Below are 20,709 nucleotides of genomic sequence, written 5' to 3'. Positions count from 1 at the left end.
TACAGTTAAAATTGAATGAGATTTTATCCTGTTCCTTTTAATATTGTTTCTAAAACATGTAAAAAAAAAAAAAAAAGAAAAGAAATATTAATCACATAAAAAACAATTAAAGTTTGTGGAAAACTCATTTGTCTCAGTTTGTAGAACTTCTCCTCTGGAGAACATGATTGTCCTCGCCAACCAAATAAGTAGAGATAGAAAAACATAATTCCACTCAATTGCACAAAATCACACATTACTGATATTAAGACTAACAATTTTGCTATTTGTTCAGTTGTTCCAAAACAGCAGTGTTCTGACTGCTAGCCCTGTGGCTTGCTCATGCTCAGTTGCAACTGTTGACTGACTAGTCAAGCTCCCCCTCCCCCACCAACCACTCAGGCTGCAACATGTGGAAGGCCAACATTTTCCATCTCTGTAAAAGGTAGCCTGCCTGACCTGTTTTGTTCACAATTCAAAAATGGACCCTAAAAGATGTAGCAGCCTGGAGAACATCAGCCGTTATGCTCTCTTGGTTACTGTTCCTCAAAAACACACCAATGCAATTATTTGCCACTGCTGGGCTTTCACTGCAAAATAGGCATTTCAGACCAGTGTTTTTCAGCTTGGGGTTGCATTACTCTCTTGTACAGTAAAGTGAAAAATTACTGCACTTACATTAAAATACAAAAAAAAAATGTTAAAGCATGTTGAGGCTAGACTCAGCACTTAATAATCTACAGGCTACACACCACTACAGTATTAACCTTTCACTGGGGGAAACTACAATTCTAGAATTTAAAGCCTTTGTTATGAACTGTTGTCTAGTCACCATTAGTGGGGAGAGCATGTAGAGTGCATACTGGCACGGGTGGGTGAGTAATTTGGCCAATATGGCCACCGCTTCATTCCTTTCTATTGATACTGGGACACCAGAAAAGCACAGCAGGAAGAGAGAAAAGCACAAAATGTTAACATTTTATTTACAAAGTTGTTTTTTTGTCATACAGAAAGTAAAAATGTAGCTACAACCTTGATTTGTGCAACAGGCGGCCACACTAAAAATCATGGCTCACTGGTTGCACAGTTGCTATAGCAATAATTTTATTGGGAAAAATAAGGAACAGAAAAAAAAAATAAAACAAAGACAAAAAAATAAGAGAAATAATAAACCCAACAACAAAAAATAATTCATCCAACAAAATATTAAAAGCACAGACCCAAAACTAGATACCAGTCCCAAAGTCCTCACGCGGGAATACATAAAGAGGGATCGACAGTGAAATTGTGGAATGCTGAGTGGTGGGCTGCCTGAGAACCTTGGGGCGGTGGGCTGGGTGAGGTTCGGGGGGCGTGGGGGTGGCTCTCGGTTCCATGGGGGAAGGGGGGGCAGCTCCACTCGGCCCACCCGTCCGGTACAGTCTTGCCCCGTAAAAGAGCTCAGAGCTGGGGGGGAGACGTGGAGTAGAAAGGGCGGTGTGAGTTGAAGGAGGGTGGGTGTTCAGGTTTTTGTGGGGCTGGGGGGAGGGAGGGAGGGAGGGAAGGGGTTGGTAACTCGGTAGGCTCTCGTTTTCAGTTTTGCTCTTAATCGTCGTCTTCGTCGTCCTCGTCGTCGTCTTCATCCTCCGGATCTCGCTTTCTCTTCTCGCCTTTGCCAGCTTCTGCTTCTGCAGGGGAAAAGGAGGAGAAGGGTGTCATGTCTGTGTGAGGGGGAGAAGCGTGGAAAAGACCCAAAGACTTCTAACAAATCCAAACAAAAGAGTGAAAATAAAAGGAAATTAAAGGGTCATTTCACACTTTTCAAAATTTCTTGTTGCACTGACTGGTACATTCACCAGGACATGAAGCAGTATGGGGGATTACACACTAAACCAGTGGCTCACAATTAGGTTCCAGGGACGCCCGGAGGTCCTGTAGTGGGGTCTCAGGGTGGGATGGGGGTGCTTAAAAATGTCTACTTTGATCACCAATTTTCTCTCCCTACTGTTATCTCCTGAGTTTCAGGATATAAGACATTACCCCCCTCCCCCCATTTATTTTCAAGTTTCATGTTTGTTTGTTTTTTCCATTTGTTTACTTGCTTTTGTCTAATGATTAACGTTCTCATATCATGTTTTAAATTGTAATTGTTCTTGTATTATGTCTATTATGTTTCTTTTTTTATTTATTTTTTTATTCGCTGTATTATCAATGATCAGTAATGTGTGACCACTAAGGGGAGCCACTTGACAAGCCCCATTGGACTTTTTGGGCTTTCCTGCATATACAGTACACTCCACATTCTGTAGTGTGATTTCCTGTCATTATATTTGCATGTTATGTGCAAATAAAATACAATTAAAAAACTAAAAAGGACAGTCTCTCTACTAAGCCACCCCATTACTACCAACACCAACTTCCTTAACATTTATTTTTGTATGTATCTCCATGTATATAAATCTACAGAGATAAAACACAATGGCTCTTGGAGAAAATCTGAATGCCACAGCAGTGTGTGTTATTCATTGAATTGCCATACATTTTTTCTTTGAGTCTCAGGCCCAGGCAATACTAGATGACATGTCACACATAGTACACAATGAATTCAACCTCCTCCCATCAGGTAGGTGCTTTCTGGTTCCCCAGTGCAGGACAAACAGCAGGAAAAATATCTTTGTACCAGAAGCAATAACAATTGTGAGTTTTCCAACACTGGACAATTTTAAACTATTATTTCAGCTATATGCATTTGACCTCTGCCCGCATTCTACACTTAAATAGCACAATATCTACATACCCAACTGTTAATCTGGTACAGTCCTGTCTTTTTGTTATGCGATATATCTATTCTGTTTGTTTTTAATGATTGTTTGTACTTTTAACTGTGTCTTTTAAAATTTCCCCATGTGGGATAAATAAGGTTGAATTGAATTGAAGGTGTTGGTTCTTATCTGACCATTTTACATGATGGGAGGGAGCCCATCCAGATGTGTCAAGACTTGTGCCATTAAAAACACAAAAAACAACAACAAAAATAAACAACACATATAAAGCAATTGATAGGGCCACACTGGACCAGCTCATACAAGACAGACAATCTGTGCCCACTATCCATCTGCCCCATAATTTGTTCATCCTGGCTAAATTCACTCAATTTTTTAAATTCTTCAGGAGAGACAAACTGGAGTTGGATGTCAAGGTAAAAAAAAATGTGCAATGAGTCCTCAGCAGTAAAAGATCGAGCATGGGTCGAACACAGGACATTGTGGGTGCATGGTGTGCACCTAAACCACCGAGCCACCAGGACACTCAAGCAAGAAAAGATTTTTGAATTAAATCTGAAAGAGATGGTACTTACCATCTTCATCTTCATCCTCATCCTCATCATCATCATCAACTTCACCATCCTGACCAAAGTCTTCCTCCTTGGTAAACAAAATGAGATCAGTAAAAATCACCAGAAACAATGCCTCTGGCCTCCGAACCTGGTAGAAACCATTTGAACCAAACAATCCAAACAAGCGTTTACCTCGTCTTCTCCGCTGTCCTCCTCGTCATCCACTTCTCCTTCTACCTCCTCTTCATCTTCATCCTCGTCCTCTTCCTCGTCAAAGTCCTCCTCCTCTCCGTCCTCATCCTCCTCCTCCTCTCCCTCTGCAATACAAAGTCAAAACCAGTCTGTCAGGTTGGAAGCATAATGAAGCTGAAGTTCCACAGATATTCATTTTCATATAGAGCGACAGAATAAATGAAGCCAAAGTAAATGTAAAGCCAGTGACCATGCTGAGTTTAAACTGTATTCTCATATTGTTTAAGCAACATACTATTCTCATACTCTATTTAACAGGACAAATGGGCACACTGCATCCACAAGTAAATAATTCCAGATATCTTGGGCCAAAAAAGAAAAAACAAATCCCTATGGAGGAACCTGTGTCCACTCTGAGATATTGAAAAAAATCTCTTACCTTCATCGTCTTCGTCATCTACACCATCTCCGTCCACCTCTCCATCAGAGTCGGAGGCTTCCCTGTCCTCCATGTCATAACCGTCCAGGTAGGTGAGCTGGGGCAGCAGCTTGAACACGCTCTCCCTGTAGTCATTCAGGTTTGTCACTTCACAGTTGAACAGGTCCAAACTCTTCAGGTTGTCCAGCTTTTTCTGTTGAGCAAAATGCAGAGGTGCACTGTGATGAGAAACGGGTTCTGCATCTTGCCCGCTCTGGCTGTGGTACTATGCAGATGTGTGCATACTGCGAACACCCTCGTATTTACAAGAATATGCAGCTAGCTCAGTAGCGCTTCCTGTAGATTTTTTTTTTTTTTCTAGATGTATGGGGCTTTTGATTCGGAGGGACTCTCCTGGGCCCTTTACAGGATCGGTTCCAGTGTGTGTTGAAGTTTAAGAATAGCTTGTTTGGATATAAACACAATATATGAACAACTGCACTGAAATTGCAAATGTAGTTGTTAGTTTTTGGGGTGGGCAATAAAGCCAGCCAATTAATTTTAACTGCATTTACACTATTCTAGCTGTGGGGTGGGATTTTCCAGCTGTGTGTGCCACAAAACTTTAGCCAAGTATTCTAAACATTTATGATTGTAATAATCCCATTGCATTAAAAGAGATAAAATAGCAAAAGCACAACTTCTGCACCGGGTTAAGAGTCAGTATGAACATTTTGTAGACATGCAGTGTGGCAAGTGTTGCTTTCAAATGGCTTCTGACAAATTTGGGAACTCATACCAACGGTTCCAACGTGCTGATGTCTTTCAATTTGTTGCCACTCAGGTTTAGATGTGTGAGGTTGGGTAGTTTCTCTGCTAAAACATCAAGGCCGCCACTGATTCTGTTGTCGCTCAGCTCCAGCTGAAATAAAGTAGGAGGAAATATTACACTTCCAGTTGGCACTCATCGTAATTCAACCAGCCCACGGAGGCATGAAAGTGAAAAATCATTTTACCTTTTTAAGTTTTCCTAGTTTAGGCAGGTTGGAGACTGAGATTAAGCCAACATTTATCAAACTGAGGAACTCCAGGTTGACAAACTCAGCTGTGAGGCCTTCGATTTTTCCTTCATTTGATCGGCAATTGTCAAGAACAAGTTCTCGTACCTGAAGAAAATAAAAGTAATACATACGTCAAAGATTAATTTCCACTGTTTTATGCTTTCTTTGAAACTATGCATAAACTCAAAATGTACTCTAAAACAAACCAAACCCTTAGTATTACTATATTAACATTTTACAAACTTCCTTTTTTGAAGTCCTTACACAACAATCTTATCTCTATAAACAGAAAATGCAAGTTTAAGCTAAGCTTTAGTGTGAAGACATGCTGGCCAACAACACAGGGCATTTGATGGGGGTGGTTGTTACTCAACAGAATTTCCCTTCACTGTCTGTAAAATCATTAAAGCCACTTTTCAGATGCTACAAAATATTAGAACAACACGTTTGAAGGCGGAGTTAGTTTCAGTCAAACAACCCGTCATTTAACACTGGTTGCGCAATTCAGTGTTGGACAAAACGTTGCAAAAAGTTACTGTCAAACGTCAAAGATCACGATTTCTCAAGTAAAACATCGAAAAGGCTATTGTGTTTCCATCTGAAAGAGTTTGTGTCGTAGTGTATGTAATTTGTCCGGGCACGACAGTTATTCTGCTTCTTTGAAACGAGGAAGAACACGCTGTAGCTTCCCATGGCCTGCTGATGCAGTCACTAATGACAAATGCAATGATTTTTGTTAGCTAGCTCGCTACAGGCTAGCCATTGCCCCTTTTAAACGCTGCCGTGCAGTAGAGGAGCAGCAAGAGAGGTCTGTCTGCCCGCCATTAGCCAACCCAACAGCAACGGAAAGGATTGCGAATATACCCTTAGTAAAGATTTTTTTTATTTTTTGGTAAAATCAACTTTCATGGGGGAAGTGGAATATACCTTGTCGTCGAGCGAACGACCGATATTGACAGTTTGTTACATGGTACAACATCGTTTTGAGGTCGAAGTGGCGAAGGAAATATATTGAGAACGGAAATTTAGTAAAAACAAAGATGGAGACAGTTCCTTTCTCCCAGAGCTTCAAAGACGACAGAATGACAACATGGCGATTCCTGAGATACAGTATGCAGTTCTCTGAACACTTCGATAGGAAAATGCTATTTACAGATAGTAATGTCGTAATTTAGACATCACTTTAAAATTAATTTTCAAAGATAATAATTTGTATTATTCCCTGCATGAGTGAAGAAACGCCGACCGTCGAGTTTTTCGCTGCCCACGCATCGAGCGCGGTGCGCCGGGTCTCCGTGTCATTCAAGCAGGCTGGCTTATTATATGAAGCCTTTGGCCAACAAGTCGATTCGTCTTAAATTGCAAACAATGTTAAGTTCAGCTTTTGACGACATGTAGCGGGAGGGGGAAATGTAATATTTGGCGTTTTAAGTTTACTACGCGATGTATTTTGTTTTCTTTGACCATTGTAGCGAAGGGGGTAATATGGCGGGAACAAAAATACTAGCAGACTGCTGTCTGAATGATTTGCACTCAAAACAATCACTTGGTTATTAGACTTGAAGAAATAAGTATGCGATATTTTACACGTTTATAAATGCCAGAATATGAAAGGCTAACGTGTACTGTGCAGGGGTGTAGGCTACATATTTCACGGAATGAGTCTACTGCACACTCCCTCTTTACAACTTGTGTTGATTGAAGCAGGCTAAACATATACGTTAAACAACCACGACATTACTGGATGAAGCATTGCCTTTTTGTATGCGTGGAAATATCACCCTGCTAAGAGTTACAGTGGCTTACTAATTGGTCAAGATGTGGATGACTTGAACCAAGTGACTATTTTTTGTTGGCGTAGCTGAATCAAGGTATTTGAAATTACTCTAAAGAAATTCAGACCTCACTCGTGACTGAGAATGAGCCGTTTACATGTCATAGAATCTCAATTTTAACATGAACGCTGAAGAGTTTTTAAAGTGCATTTGTAATAAAGGCGCCCCATTTTAGCAGTTATGCTAGCCCCAAACATGGCTTCCAAGGTCTATATAAAATAAACCACTCAGTGAATGCCAAACGCGCCGTGGAAAGCAATTTTCCTATTATACCAATGTAAAGAGAAGTTTACAAATTGTGCCACAACGTTGGAGTCGAGCTGAATCGTGTGTGCACCATCGACCAAGGAGGCTGCGAAACGGTTAAAACACTGCAATAATGCCAGCAAGCTGAAGAATCGCCTTTTCAAAGTAACGATTGAATATAGCTTTTCTCGTCTTGTTGCCCCTTCACGCCCAACCCAGAACAGTATAAAGGATTAAGCTTGTTATGCTAGTATTTTCCGCCCTAATAATAAATGAGAAACATAACCTAAAGCCCATGTGGTCACCATTACGTTAGCCACACAGGTCACTCAGAAAGCAAAAAAGTAGCAAGCTAGCTAGCAAGGCTAGCCAGAAAACTAAGGGTTGGTTTTAAAAAGCACGACTCACATCAGACGGTGTCCTGTTTCTTAGCTCCAAGTGGATCCTCTTTTTCATGTCCATCTCGCCCTATGAAAGTTTAACTTTTCTCTCTTGGGTTTTGGTGGGATCTTCAGTCCAAAGGCAGAGAGATGCCCTAATGGAGGGAGAATATGGGACTGTATAATGAACTGAGCCAAACGCTAAGTTAGTCGGGGAGAGGAGAAACCATGGAGGGAAACGGGACTGAAACAAAATATATGCTCAATAGCGCCATCTCTGTCCAGAAACGCCCATCGCCTTAAAAAAAAGGCATTGCAGTCACAAAACATGACGCTGCCCCGAAACAGTGCTATGGTGCAATTTATTTCTGCAAGGAAAGTGCTATATTATGTTGAATGAACATTTTAGACGTCTGTCTGTCTAGTCAATTTGATTATATTGACGAGTGCAATTTATGCACTTTTACACATTATTCAAATTGTACAAAATAGCATTAAGCCGATTAGAATTTCATAAAGTAGGTCATATAGTTAACTTTGTTGATATGTCCGACTAAATAAAGTTTATAATAGCTTAGAAGCATGCCCATGTCTGATATATTTTAATTGTTATTGATTCATAGTTAAGGCATAATTAAGGCAGACATCAAAAATCACACAACCCTGTTTTGAATATGACTATAACACTACCTGTTGCCCGTGAAGGCAAGATTATCTTATCCCATCCTATTTTGTCTAATGCACAATTTTAATTGTAACCCAATGAACAGTGAATTTGTAATCCTTGTGTGTGAAATGTGATCAATAAACCCTCCATAATGGATCATTTGTTTTGTACTCTCTTTATTAGTTCATAAACGTCTAATCCCCCCCCCCCCCTTTTTTTTTTTTTTAGACAGATCGTTAGAGCAGAGGGGGTGTATTTGGTTTGCCGTGAAGAGAGCATTGTATATGCACATGGTGGGTACCCCCCTCCCGCCCCTCCATTACTTCCTGCTTAGACCCAAGATCCCTCAAGCAGAAGTAGCCCTCTGTGCCTCCCTCCTGAACTAGCCTATACCACAAAAACACCATCAAGTACAAGTATGAGTTTTTAAAAGAATTGCAACCATGAATCAGCAATATATCAAAGTAATGTTGGAGATGTCAGCTAAATTCTGGTCTAATTTTTGAGGATAGGTATTACCTTTAATGATGCCTAGAGATACCTTGCACTGATGTTTGATTCAGTGTTAAATATGCAGTGACTTAGGACCCTGTGCTGTGCAAGGCAAAACAAATGAGGAAATGTGGATCTAATATATGATTAGGTATCTTACTATTCAACACAGACTATTTCAAACAGTCTGTCTTTGACCTTGTATGTGTTCAAAATGTAGCCTATTGTACATTAAACTGTTTTGAGATCAGTCTTTGGTAGTTGAGAGAATGTACCAGAAGAGGGCACTGTAGTATCTACTTTGACATCCTTCAAACTCCTGAGTTTTATTGTGCAACAGCAGGGGTGTGTGTATGGGTGACAACTTCTCTACATTTGGCTGTAACAGTTCATGCTGATTATGATCAGAGCCTTAGAAAGATGAGCATACTTTGGAGGGGGCACATTCTTGTGTCTGTTGGAGTATTATCAGCTGAGGAGTTCACTGTGTTCAGTCTGTTCAGCCCTTTGACCAGTCGGATCTCAACACTGATACTGCAAATACTGGTGATCATCTAAATTTTTCAAGGTAGCTTGAATTTGTGTCTGTGTGTGTCTGTGTTTCCACTCTTTAAATGCTATAAGTAATTTCTGTGTAAATTGAATTCATGTAGCATGGTAAGTGTCTCCCTTCTCCAATAGAGTTCATCCCAGTGAGTCCCACAGAGGGAGGGTATAATACTTTGCACTGTATGCCCTCGCAAGATGAGGTTAGGAATTGATATTTCACCCAGAACAAAATTTGAGAAGCAGGGCATGCTCCTAGGGTTGTTACGTTTGTGAACTTAAGAATTCACTTGATAAATACATACTACAACTACACATGATGAAATAGACAGTTTAGAATAAGCTCATCGTGTTCATACTATAATTTTAGAAATCGTGTGTGTGTGTTGGGGGGAGGGGGCAATGAATATGTAAGTATAGGCTACTGAAACGGAATTGCAAGAAGCTCCTACAATACAGAAGTGAGTGAATTTAACCAGGGGCCGTCCACATTTCCCCACCAGTATGGGAGGCAGTCGGCAGTTGAGTGTTATTTACTCTGTTAGGCAGCTGCTCTCTGTGAGTGGCTCAAACACAGACATCAGGCCTCAATGTGCTGTGAGAAGATTGAGAACACGCCCCAGATTGAGCAGCTCCTCATCTACGAGATAAGACGGGTATGCCCCTACTCTACTGCCGAAGACACGATTTCATGCTTGTTTTCATGGCATCTGCATAGTAATCTTCCCGTCATAGTAATGTACAAAGAAAATGCACATGAGAAAAAGAACAAATTTTAGAGGATGAATCAAAGCACTTAAGATTTTTTAGGGTGTTTACTGTATGCAGAAGTGATTATTATTATTGTGTGCAGAAAGGAACATATACATATTTGAAATGTAGCTGTTTCTATCCACTTTATACCATATAAACCCTCCCACAATAGACAATGTGGACACTAAATAATTGCCCAAAATGAAGTCAAAGTCAATCATTCCCATTGCTAAGCACCAGCGGCACACACAACCTTTTATTTTTACTGTCAGCTGCTTGCTTTTCTGAGGCTCACATCAGTAAAGCAAACCCAGCTTGAACCTGCTCAAACACACACATGCACACACAAGAAAAAAGTTATATTTCTCAGTTAGGTAAATTAGGACAGCAGTTCATATACATGACTTCTGCTTTACTTTCGGGTGACAATCTAGAAAGCAAGTCTATATGTATTCCCCCCATTACCACAAACTTACACATTTTATCGCCTAACACACACTACCCACACACAAGTCAATGCACCCTAATGCAGTCTGTCCATCTGTCAGTACTGTGCCAACTCCTCCGCCTTTACAAATATGATAAGAGCAAAGCTGCAAGAACTCTCCCAGCACTATGGTAATGGTTAACCAGATAATTCTTTTAGGGGTGGGAATTGAAAACAGTCAGAACTTATTCCATCTACATTTCCGTGCTTTCCCGCTCTCAATGAGTTGAATTCATTCATACCAGGACTCAGAATGGAGGAAACGTTGCAAACAGAGAAACCAGAGTTGGAATACAAAAACCCAGATGACAACCAAGGTAACTTTGGACTTTTCCTTGCTCGATTTTAAATCAAGTATTTGATTAATTTTACACACCGTGAAATTTAATATGCCAATGAAAAGTACAGTAAGAGTCTAGCTGTGCATTTGCAGGCTGTTTGCTATCTATTGTAAGCTAAGATCTACAGATATTGTATGCTTACTCTTACTTCTAGTGTCTTTTAACTAAGCTGAGACATGGGAATCTTTTAATCAACTTCTAAGCTGTATTACTACTAATGAGAGACAAGTGGAGCATTTAGCCTATCTGTGGTAATGTATTGTAAAACCTAGTGTGAGCTATACATCTCATCTGTCATCCTACTCCAGTGTTTTGTTGGCAGACACAGCTTCTATAAAACCAGTCTTTATATGCCATCAATCACTCACAGTATCCAGGCGTGTGTAAATGCAAAGCTTGTGAAATCATCATGCCATGACATTAAATGCTTTCCTGAACCAGTAGTTGTTAATAATGATGCATTCCACTCAAGAACTTAAGAGTACAGAATTATGTGTATCTTTGCTTCTGCAGTTATTGGTCTGGTTTCTCTGGGTTGTTGTTTTATAGGTGGGATCCGTCGCCGGCTACGGGACAGGGATCTCCTCAGGAAGAGAAAGGCCGAAGCAGAGGAGAAGGAAACTAACCAGTGGGTTTATGGGTAAATTTATAGAAGAGGCCAGCAAATGTTAGGACAGTGAACTGCATTTACAGTCAAGCACATTTGGGATAACCGTTGTTGGTTCACTACATTCAAATAGTTTATCTAATGGCTTTATTGTTAAGTGATTAAATGACTTATAACAGTGTAATGTAACAATAAATTATTGTTCTGATGCAATGGAGAGTAAAAATAGTAGTTTTAGTAACATGGTTTGCATTATAGCACGCTGTACTTTACAGTGAGTGGTGAAAACATTCATTATCAGCAGTCTGGCTGCTTATCACTCCCCTGGTTTATATTGAATATGGAGCAAGAGGAAACCAAAGGTTGCTGTGGAGTTTCTAACTATTGACTCCCCCGATCCAGGTCAAGGACTTTGCACTATTAGCTTTGAAAAAAAAAACATAACACAAAGAGCTGTATCAATGTCCACTGTTGAGGTTGATTACATTTCATTCATACTCTGTTAGGGAGGAGAGCAGCAGGAAAAGGCCGAGAGGCGACGAGAAGAGCAGCACGGGGAAGAGAGGGAGGCCAAGGAAGGCTGAGCCCAGGTCCGAGGTTCCTGTCGCTCAAGAGGAGCCGGCGCTGGTTCTTGAAGCTCCAGGGGTAGCGGTGGTGCCTGAACCTGCGGACGTCATCCCGGCTCAAACATTATCCTCTCTGATCCCCTTACTTGCTGTGGGCCGCGACCCACTGGAATCGCAACCGGCATATATCCCCGCTGCCCCTGCTCCTCTGCCTGTCCTTACCCCTACTATAACACCTTCCCCCGTTCTTGCTCCCGCTCCAGCTACCCCGGCCCCGGCCCTTGTTTCAGTCTCAGTTCCTGTTCTGGCTCCTGCTCCGGTTCAAACTCCTGACCAAGCTTCAGCCCCCACCCCAGATGTTGCTCCAGCCCCGGCCCCGGCCCTGTCCCAAGCCCCTGTTCCAGCTCCGGCTCCTGCTCCTGCCCTTTCTTCAGCTCCTTTCCAGGTAGAGAGCCTTTACACAGAGCCGCAGGGCAGGGAGGCCCTTGACCAGGTCCTGATTGAAGACTTGGGCCCCGATGAGGAAGACATCTCTTCATCTCAAGACAAAAGAGCTGATCAAGGTATTAGGAGGGTTGACTGAGGGAGGGGATAGACTGCCATTGTAGCCAATACCTAGAGCGTAGGTGTGGCAGTTGAGGTACTAGGCGTACCTAGTGTGGAAACAGAAAACATAAAGATATGAGACATTGCTTGGTTGAAGAGTTAATTTATGATATGAGGTGTTTTACCTGAATGTGCATTTGTCTGACCTATTAACTGTGTCCTGTCTGTCTTTTGTAGATTTGACTGAGGAGCTATCTCTCAACATGCCTGAACAAAATAAAATAGTCTCAATTCCAACCTTTGACCCTCCACCTCCTCCACAAGAATATCTCCCAGGAAATAAATTCTAACATACACTTTTCAGATACTGCTTCTGTTCAGAATGTGATGCAAGCCAAACTGCAACCTTATTGGTAAGATTTTTGCATCTGAGTGTTATTTTGGTGAGCGCAGTTTAGTATGCAGCCTGTTAGTTGATGAGAGCAAACATGTGGAGCGTATGCATTGCTTCTTTGAAAAATGCATGAATTCAAACCAAACCTGTATACTTATTTATTCGAAGTTGTTGCTTTATTGAAGCACATGGATTCTATTTTGTTCCATGTATTTTGCATAGTATACAGCAATTTGTGCCTGCTTCTATTTAAAAGTAAATTGTAAAACAATCACCGGTAACTATGTATTTGTAATTGAGGATTTATTTTGTCGAATTTTATAAAGTTGTTTTTCATCTAATAAAAAACTGCTTTTTGCATCTTTAACTGTCGTCGTTATCATCATTATTATCATCATCATCAGCCACCCATCTAGTAAATGTGAAGCTCATGGCTACCCTCTGCTGTCTGCACATTTAATAAACGGTGCAACCTCATCGGTGACATACAACATGCATGCGCAGTTCATAGTAGCTGTTATTAGTGCTTTTCTACCTACATTTACATTACAATATACAATAAAACATATACATGACAAATTGTGATAAATAGCTACATTCCTCAGCAGCTGAGCAGTCGGACAGTAAGTTGTCACGTGAAACATTACTGGTTGGCCAACAAGAAATGACATGTGCTTCCGCATTGAGAGAATCCCACGTGTTTGTTTCTATTTTAGCAGCTAAACGCTAACTTAATCAGGACTGCCGTAGATTTTGGGAGCTAATTGCCGGTGAGATGAGTCCCCTGTGTGACAGCTGTGGCGAGCACGTCAATAAACTAAATCAGCAAGTTTCTGTGATGCGAAAAGAAATCAAGAACCTCAGGTATGTTTGCAACATGTAGTCAACTGGTGGTGCCATGTACCGAGAGAATGACATTCATAACAGTTTCATATGGGTCCTTCTCTGTGCTGTAGGCAGATGTTGGACAGTGCAGTTAGATCTCATCGCAAACACATGACATCCCTCCAGTCCGCTGTGGCACACATTGGACACTGTGGACTTGATGAGGGCCAACAGCCGCCGCCACCTCCATCGGCACAGGATGCATTAGAACAAGGTAAGACCATGGAAGTATTGCACAGATAAGAGTAAGACATTAGCACCAGTGTGAAGCCAGCCAGAATAAAAAAAATAAAATAAAATAAAAAAGACAGGACTTTTTTCCGGTCAAAATTTTCAAAATAAACCCCTTATTGATGAAAATTCCGTATCTGTACAAATTGTGTGGTAAAAGGTAGGTATTTGGGGTTTAAGTCAACAAGTATAAATTGTTTAGCCTTATTTACCCGTTTAGCAGGTGGTCTTTCAAACCGTGCACCATAATAAAATACAATATTTTACAGCTTTTGATTTTATAGTTTACAGCTTTTGATTGTGATACGATTTTTGTCCTCTACACTTACTCCTTATTTTAAGTATCGAAGTTTACGCTTTTATTCTGAAGGCAAACTCGCCTAACTTGTGTTTTTATTCATGGTTTGAGCAACTTCACATTCACATGCATCCTGAGCTGAATGATGATGATTATTATTACTAAAGGACCTCTGACGGAAATGTGACTCTACAATAATGGAGCCGTGATATGTGGAGGCTCAAACGTGAAGAGGTGTTTACTGTCAATTTTAAAGGACGTTACAGTTTTTCCACAATTGTTTACACACCAACAATGCAGCTTGAGACACAGTGACAAAAACCTGACACTCATGTACCAAACCCTTAAACCAGTTCTGCAAAATACACAAACATTTTCTGCTTTTCACTCTAAATCACACTTTTTGCAAAGCATCACACACAGTTCTGTCCACTTGGCACAATCTTCATGAGTAAAATCCCTTGTGTTCACATGGGAAGCGCTGCCATTCAAAATGCTAAACTAAAATAAACAATTGGCTAAATCAACTACTCACAGGTACAAAGTGTGTGTTGAAATTCCAATAGGCGAGGAGTTTTTATTATCAAAGGCAGAGTACAGGCCAGGAGTCAGTTTTGACCTTTTTTTTGTTGTTGTTTTGATCAACAACCATATCAAACCCCATGGATATAGAGCATATTGGGCGTTGCCCCTTTTTAAGTGATCTTTTGTCACATGCTTTCTATCCCAAACTTACTTCTAGGGTTGTAAAACTCTGGGAAAATGATCCAAAGTTGCAGAAAGTTTGCATCTTTGCAGAACAATGACATTGCATTGTGTGTATTGAAAAATGAAAATGCATTCTATACTAAATCCTTATAGGTAATTATTTTCTAAAATGTGAAAATTCTATAAGCGTTCAGCTGATTACAGCTGATTATTTATTAAATGTTTTTCAATTTGTCAATGGATGTTCACATAATTCCAACATAAATTTCATTATTTCACCATTTCATCATCTGCTCTGTCATTTGATTCTGCTTAAAAACCCTCTAATTTTGTGGAATGACATTTTTCTCAAACAGGTTTACATTTGATCAAATTAGTTTTGCTCTTTTATTTTTTAGTCCACATTCTAGAGCTTCTAGAGTTTCTTTAGAATTGTTTTAATTATTATTATTATTCTTTTTAAAATTGCAAAATTTGTGAAATACTGGAAGTTAGATTATTTCCTCATTGATCAACCCTTATCACTTACCAATTCCTCTTCAGTGTATGAAATAATCTTGTTAATTTTGTGACATTACAGGAAGCATCCAGACAGTCCCGATTGGCTACATTAGTTCCTGTTTCTCGGTGAAGAATGGGACGCCCAGACAGCCCACCATTTGTGGCCCCTCCAGGGCAACACTGCGCATCCAGCAGAGTGTCTTCAACAACCCGGAGCACGCTCTGGTGGGGCTTCAACACTACTCCCACGTCTGGTAGGTCACACATGTCTGCTGTATGTTCATACTGTACCTCAGTATACCTTAATCAGTCCAGATTTCAGCCGTTCTTTTCTCAAAATACCAGCAAAAATGGTTACTTGTGGCAGTTTTACTGAAAGGCTGTCAGGCAATCTTCTTCAGTTTGCCATCTTTATTTGAAACGACTCACAAAGGACAATATTGGGATGATCAGCTTATTGAAGTGCTGTGATCAGATTCTGGGTTTTTTGAGGCTTCGTGTTAAATTTCAGACAGTGGTCAAAATTGCCAGGTAATGTAACATTTGAAGTGAATTGTCATTTCAACTTTATTAAGGAGCAACACATACAGTGGTTATGTGTATATGTTATGTTAGTGTACACAATACCTTTTAAAATGTTCTAGTTTATTGCCTACAGGCCTAAAATGAAACCTGTTAAATCAGACTTTTTCACTAATCATTTGGATAACCAGCAAAATCAAGAAAAAAACAAAAGCCTACTCATTTCTGACAATGTATTAAAAAATGGAAAACTTAACACCTTAGTTGCATACGTGTACACACCTTTCAATTAATAATTAGTAGAACTCCTTTGTTTTTGATAATGGCAGTAAGTCTGTTTGGATAAGTCCCTACCAATTTAGTGCATCTGGATTTAGGATGGAAGACTTTTCTCACTTTCCAGAAGTGTTCATGCTCACTCAAATTTCAAGGGACTCTCCTGTGCACAGTCCCAGAGTTTGGACATCCACTGTATATTGTATATCATCAATGTTTCTTTTCTCCATTTGGTTCCTACAGGATCATCTTCCTCTTTCACAAAAATGGGCACCTGAGTTACAAAGCCAAAGTGAAGCCTCCTAGACTGAACGGTCAGAGGGTTGGTGTGTACTCCACACGCAGTCCGCACCGACCCAATGCCTTGGGCCTAACTCTGGCCAAGCTGGATAGAATTGTAGGTGAGTATCATCAGCAGTCTTGAAAGTAGAAAATGTGTGCATGTGTGTGTTCATGCTTGCGACAGGTTTGGCAGAATGTAGAAATCATAACTAAACTCTGAATGCTACACTAAATGGATGTTCAGATGAAACACACTGGTCTTTCTGCTTGCAACTAAATTAGATATACTGCCGCTCTAATTGGTTCTGCTGTCACATTTAACCTAAAAGACGGCAACAAAACAACTGACTCTGCTTGATGGAAAGTGCCTGGTGAGGTTTGGGACTGGATGCTAACCTATGTGCTGTGCTTTAGTAAACCATCACATTCTTAACTTCATTTTCCAGGTGATACAGTCCATCTGTCAGACATTGACATGATCGCTGGCACCCCAGTCCTGGACATCAAACCCTACATCCCTGAGTATGACTCCCCCCACACTAGGGTGGGCATGGACTTAGAGCCTCATGAATCGGACGCAGACCGACCCAATGTAGCTGCAGTGTCATTGAACCAGGTGACAAATACCTTAAACCTTGATAAAGACTCAGGACCAGATGCTCAGTTGAACTTAAAGGGTGAAAGAAATGACAGCCATCGCAACAATGACCCAGAGAGTCTCCTCTCCAGAGACAAATCCCAAGCTGATATTCCAGGCACAGATGATGCCTTATGCTCCAGTTCTCCCAATGTCAATACTCATCCTTCCCTGCCCAAAGACGTCCGCACTGTGCTGGAGGAGGTCAAGGCTTTCGTGACACAAGGTGAACTTTCCCAGCTGAGCTCTGAGGGAAAGTGCCAAGTTTCAGACTCGCCTATAACCAAGCTACCAGAGTCGATGGTGGACCGCCCTTGCTATGGGGAGGAGGCCTACAGTACCATTGCTGGCTGGATCAGGGAGCCCCCTGTTGCCAGTCTGGAGGTTCGCTTCACCCCCCATGCTGAGAGGGAATTAGCAGAATTCCTGCCCCCACACGCTCCAGGTAAGCCAGTTCAATGGCTCTTCTAAAGTATTAGGAGGAGAGGCCTACTGTCCCCTAGAGCAGTGATTCTCAACCTTTTTCACATCAAGGACCCCTAATTTAGTACACATTAGGGCCACAGACCCCCATTTGATGAGATTTTGTCTCCCTGACCCAAATCTGAGAATATTTTTATTGTTGGATATGATTTTGTCCAGAATTCTATGACTAGGTAGAGAGATGACAGTGAAACTATGATCAAAATAGTCATTCTTCTGCATTCTCTAATTGTGTTAACTTCTTGTAAACAAATTAATGGTGAAGATTAACAATTCATCAATTTACTGTGGACCCCCTGGCACCCCCTCAGGGACCCCTGGTGGTCCCTGGACCTCACGTTGAGAACCACTGACCTAGAGGAAAGGGAGCTGTTATGTTTTTCTCCACAGGAGGGCGCCATTGTGACAGAGATGCTAATGAAAACAAATCATTCATAGCAAAGCAGAGTGCTGCTACTGAACATATTCTGTTGCCACACAGGACCTGCTGGAAGTGACAGACCCAGGTTCAAGTTTCTGCGCGGTGCAGAGGAGGCAGCGGCCGCCGTCAGAGGGGTGCTGTCAGCTGACCCGCGGTCAGTGTACAGGAGGACGCGCTGCGGAGACAAACTCTTCTTCTTCACCCTGGACACGGCTGACATCACCTGCTGGTTTGGACAGGGCTTTGCTGAGGTGCTGCGGGTCCGGCCTGTGGAGCACCGCTCGGCCTCGCTGTGAAAAACCCCTGCACTAAAAGCTCTGGAGCTCAAGAGTCTCGCTTTCCATGTATTCAGAGAAACAAAACGGAGCCCATCACATGCTCCTGACCTAGATTATATTTCCCTATCATTTCCCTACTTACAAATGTGTATTTGAGACTGATGATTGATCATCTGGACTCCCTAAAAAATCAGACAGCCGCTACACAAGAGATAAATGAAACTGTATGACAAGCAGGCAAATAAAAGAGATTTTTGGAAATACAGAATAGTTGGTTTTCTTTTTGAGTCTTCATTTTATGTACATGTTTCCTGACAGAATGCTTTAATAGTGCAGAAATGTAGATTACGATAGTTTTGTTTGCTTCTATCTCTTGATCCAGTACACAAAAGCCTATGAATAGAACTACTTTTTAGAGTGACCTGTCATGGCCTATCGGAGTAATGCTGAGTAAAGTTTCTTCTTACTTCAAATAATAACTTGCCTAGTTACCCCAGGCATCTTTATGATGGAGAAAATTATGTTTGCACACTTAACGCACTCTGTGCCAGATGTTAAAGGAAGAGTTCTGCTTGGTAAAGGCGTGTTCTCTATCATTTGTATCCAGGTAGCTGGCTGGGTGTCTACAACATTTTCTCTCACAATATGTTTTAAAAGTATTTTTATCCATCGCTTCCAATTCTCTGTGCTTTGTCTTAATTTGCAGTGAGTGAATTTCCCTCTATCCAGAGTGAAAATAAGCTGAATGATCAACTTCTCATTGTTGCATGAGAGGAACTTTTTGTGCCTTGCTTTAATTTACTACTGGTACCACTCCCCTTACCAACAGCAACAGCAAATCACTCTACAGCCAAAGCTTTATAGGTGTGTGTGTGTGTGTGAGAGAGCGAGAGAGAGTGAGTGAGAGGGGGACGGAGAAAGAAGGGAGGATTCATAAGTAAACTGTTGTTAGAGACAGAGTGTTAAACTGAATTGTGCTTTGGATGTGGAAGAGAAGAAACCTTCACAACCAGCCTTTGAATTTCTCTTAAAGCGATGGATCTACATGAAGCTATACTGCAGGCTGATTTCCAGAGGATTAGAGGTTTGATTGAGTCTGGGGCTGCTGTCAACTCCAGGGACAAGGAACAGAGGACTCCCCTGATACTCTGCTGCCTCCATGATGGGGAGTCCTGGGCTCTGGGCGTGGGCCGCATGCTGCTTGTTCACGGGGCCAGTGTAGGGTTGTATGACAGTCGGGGCCGGACTGCTCTGATCTACGCAGTCCTGTATGAGCGCTTTGGGCTGACCAAGCTGTTCCTGCAAGCCCTGGATTTTGACTTGAATCATATGGATAAATATGGCCACACTGCATTATATTATGCCACTCAGAATGGCAGTAGATCTATCTATGATCTGGTGCTCCAAACTGTGAAGAAATACCATTTGAAAATGCCTGTATTTCCAGCCACAGCTGGTAGCTGCTTTGGTAGTCATGATGAACAAGGTCATGATCGACATCAGAGGGCAGTCAAGCAAAACATCAGAGATTGTTCCTCTAACAATAAGGTCAAAGAGCATCCTTGTGCACAGCCAAAGAAAAGTTTACCTCCATTGTTTAGGAGGAATTTGCCCTACCAGCCTCTGCCTACAAATTTATGGGCAAAGAGGGAGAACTTGTACAAAAGACTGAGGCCACCGAAAACAAAACCTGAGACAAAAACAGACTTGAATAGAGATCTAAGAACGGGAACGTGGGAGAAGAAACAAGGAGGTGCTGGTGCAATTCCTTCCCTTCCAGAAGACTGGAAACTGGACATGAGGAGCCTGATGGAGGCCCTACAGGGCCAGATCAGCCCCTCATATCTGCCCCCTGCTCAGCCCCATCCTCCCACCGTCCAGCCCCGCAGGAGGGCATTTCGCCTGGGACCCAGCCCCAACATGGACGTCCTGCTCCGTCAGCGCAGACAGAGAGGGAGGAGGATGTCCTTGGACGCTGCCGGTGACCAACTCCTGAAAGAGAGGAAACCCGTGGGTGCGCTCAGACGACGTTGCAGTGTGGCGGTGATACCTCTGATCAGGCTGGGTGCGCACAGTCAGAGGGACGGCGCTGCAAAGATGGAAGCTAAAGGTCGAGGGGAAATGAAGAGCGGAGGAGGAGAGGGTCACTCCCAGAGCTCTGCTAAAGATCCAAGAGATTGAAAAGAAAATTTCAACTTGTTTGTGAATTCTAATGACTTACTTTTAGATAGTATTATTTTAGTATTTGTTCTTGGGCTTTGCTGATTAGTAGTGATAATGAAACTTTTTGCAGTTTTAGATTTGACAACTTAATTCCTAATAAAAAACAAAATTCAATCCATTAGCCGACTACTGTGTATT

General features: G+C 41.6%; 3 protein-coding genes across 4 annotated transcripts; 2 read left to right on the top strand and 1 right to left on the bottom strand.

The window, feature by feature from the left end:
• Nucleotides 1-1,485: 1,485 nt before the first annotated feature.
• On the bottom strand, nt 1,486-7,642 carry anp32b (acidic (leucine-rich) nuclear phosphoprotein 32 family, member B). The gene is made up of 7 exons (XM_071912004.2): nt 7,456-7,642; nt 4,922-5,071; nt 4,705-4,827; nt 3,927-4,119; nt 3,488-3,612; nt 3,317-3,383; nt 1,486-1,646 (listed from the first exon to the last, which is right to left on the bottom strand). Exons 1-7 carry the CDS (start codon nt 7,507-7,509, stop codon nt 1,564-1,566), a joined length of 795 nt encoding a protein of 264 aa, XP_071768105.1. The 5' UTR covers nt 7,510-7,642; the 3' UTR covers nt 1,486-1,563.
• Nucleotides 7,643-8,996: 1,354 nt separating this feature from the next.
• hemgn (hemogen) lies at nt 8,997-13,150 on the top strand. Of its 2 annotated transcripts, XM_071912430.2 has the most exons (5): nt 8,997-9,154; nt 10,618-10,689; nt 11,263-11,353; nt 11,827-12,449; nt 12,670-13,150. In XM_071912430.2, the coding sequence occupies exons 2-5, from the start codon at nt 10,626-10,628 to the stop codon at nt 12,780-12,782; spliced, it is 891 nt and encodes a 296-aa protein (XP_071768531.1). In that variant the 5' UTR covers nt 8,997-9,154; nt 10,618-10,625; the 3' UTR covers nt 12,783-13,150. The 2 variants fall into 2 exon arrangements, with proteins under 2 accessions (XP_071768531.1, XP_071768539.1); XM_071912438.2 differs by lacking the exon at nt 8,997-9,154 and having other exon boundaries at nt 10,508-10,689; nt 11,263-11,341.
• Nucleotides 13,151-13,524: 374 nt separating this feature from the next.
• Nucleotides 13,525-18,596, top strand: trmo (tRNA methyltransferase O). The gene is made up of 6 exons (XM_071912294.2): nt 13,525-13,690; nt 13,783-13,925; nt 15,529-15,703; nt 16,491-16,648; nt 16,976-17,611; nt 18,131-18,596. Exons 1-6 carry the CDS (start codon nt 13,602-13,604, stop codon nt 18,364-18,366), a joined length of 1,437 nt encoding a protein of 478 aa, XP_071768395.2. The 5' UTR covers nt 13,525-13,601; the 3' UTR covers nt 18,367-18,596.
• The last annotated feature ends 2,113 nt before the right edge of the window (nt 18,597-20,709 follow it).

This window comes from Centroberyx gerrardi, chromosome 3 (genome assembly GCF_048128805.1).
Source record: "Centroberyx gerrardi isolate f3 chromosome 3, fCenGer3.hap1.cur.20231027, whole genome shotgun sequence".
NCBI lineage: Eukaryota > Metazoa > Chordata > Actinopteri > Beryciformes > Berycidae > Centroberyx > Centroberyx gerrardi.
The sequence above is the reverse complement of the archived record's forward strand: the minus strand, read 5'-3'. Positions and strand labels throughout refer to the sequence as shown.

Excerpts from the sequence above, each read along its gene's own strand:
- anp32b (XM_071912004.2), bottom strand. The coding sequence starts at position 7,509 with ATGGACATGAAAAAGAGGATCCACTTGGAGCTAAGAAACAGGACACCG. Across the intron at positions 5,072-7,455 it reads GAAACAGGACACCGTCTGAT|GTACGAGAACTTGTTCTTGA; the intron begins GTGAGTCGTGCT and ends TATTTTCTTCAG. Across the intron at positions 1,647-3,316 it reads TGAGGATGAAGATGAAGATG|AAGCAGAAGCTGGCAAAGGC; the intron begins GTAAGTACCATC and ends TTTCCCCTGCAG.
- hemgn (XM_071912430.2), top strand. The coding sequence starts at position 10,626 with ATGGAGGAAACGTTGCAAACAGAGAAACCAGAGTTGGAATACAAAAAC. Across the intron at positions 10,690-11,262 it reads AAACCCAGATGACAACCAAG|GTGGGATCCGTCGCCGGCTA; the intron begins GTAACTTTGGAC and ends GTTGTTTTATAG. Across the intron at positions 12,450-12,669 it reads AGACAAAAGAGCTGATCAAG|ATTTGACTGAGGAGCTATCT; the intron begins GTATTAGGAGGG and ends TGTCTTTTGTAG.
- trmo (XM_071912294.2), top strand. The coding sequence starts at position 13,602 with ATGAGTCCCCTGTGTGACAGCTGTGGCGAGCACGTCAATAAACTAAAT. Across the intron at positions 15,704-16,490 it reads CAACACTACTCCCACGTCTG|GATCATCTTCCTCTTTCACA; the intron begins GTAGGTCACACA and ends TGGTTCCTACAG. Across the intron at positions 16,649-16,975 it reads CAAGCTGGATAGAATTGTAG|GTGATACAGTCCATCTGTCA; the intron begins GTGAGTATCATC and ends TTCATTTTCCAG.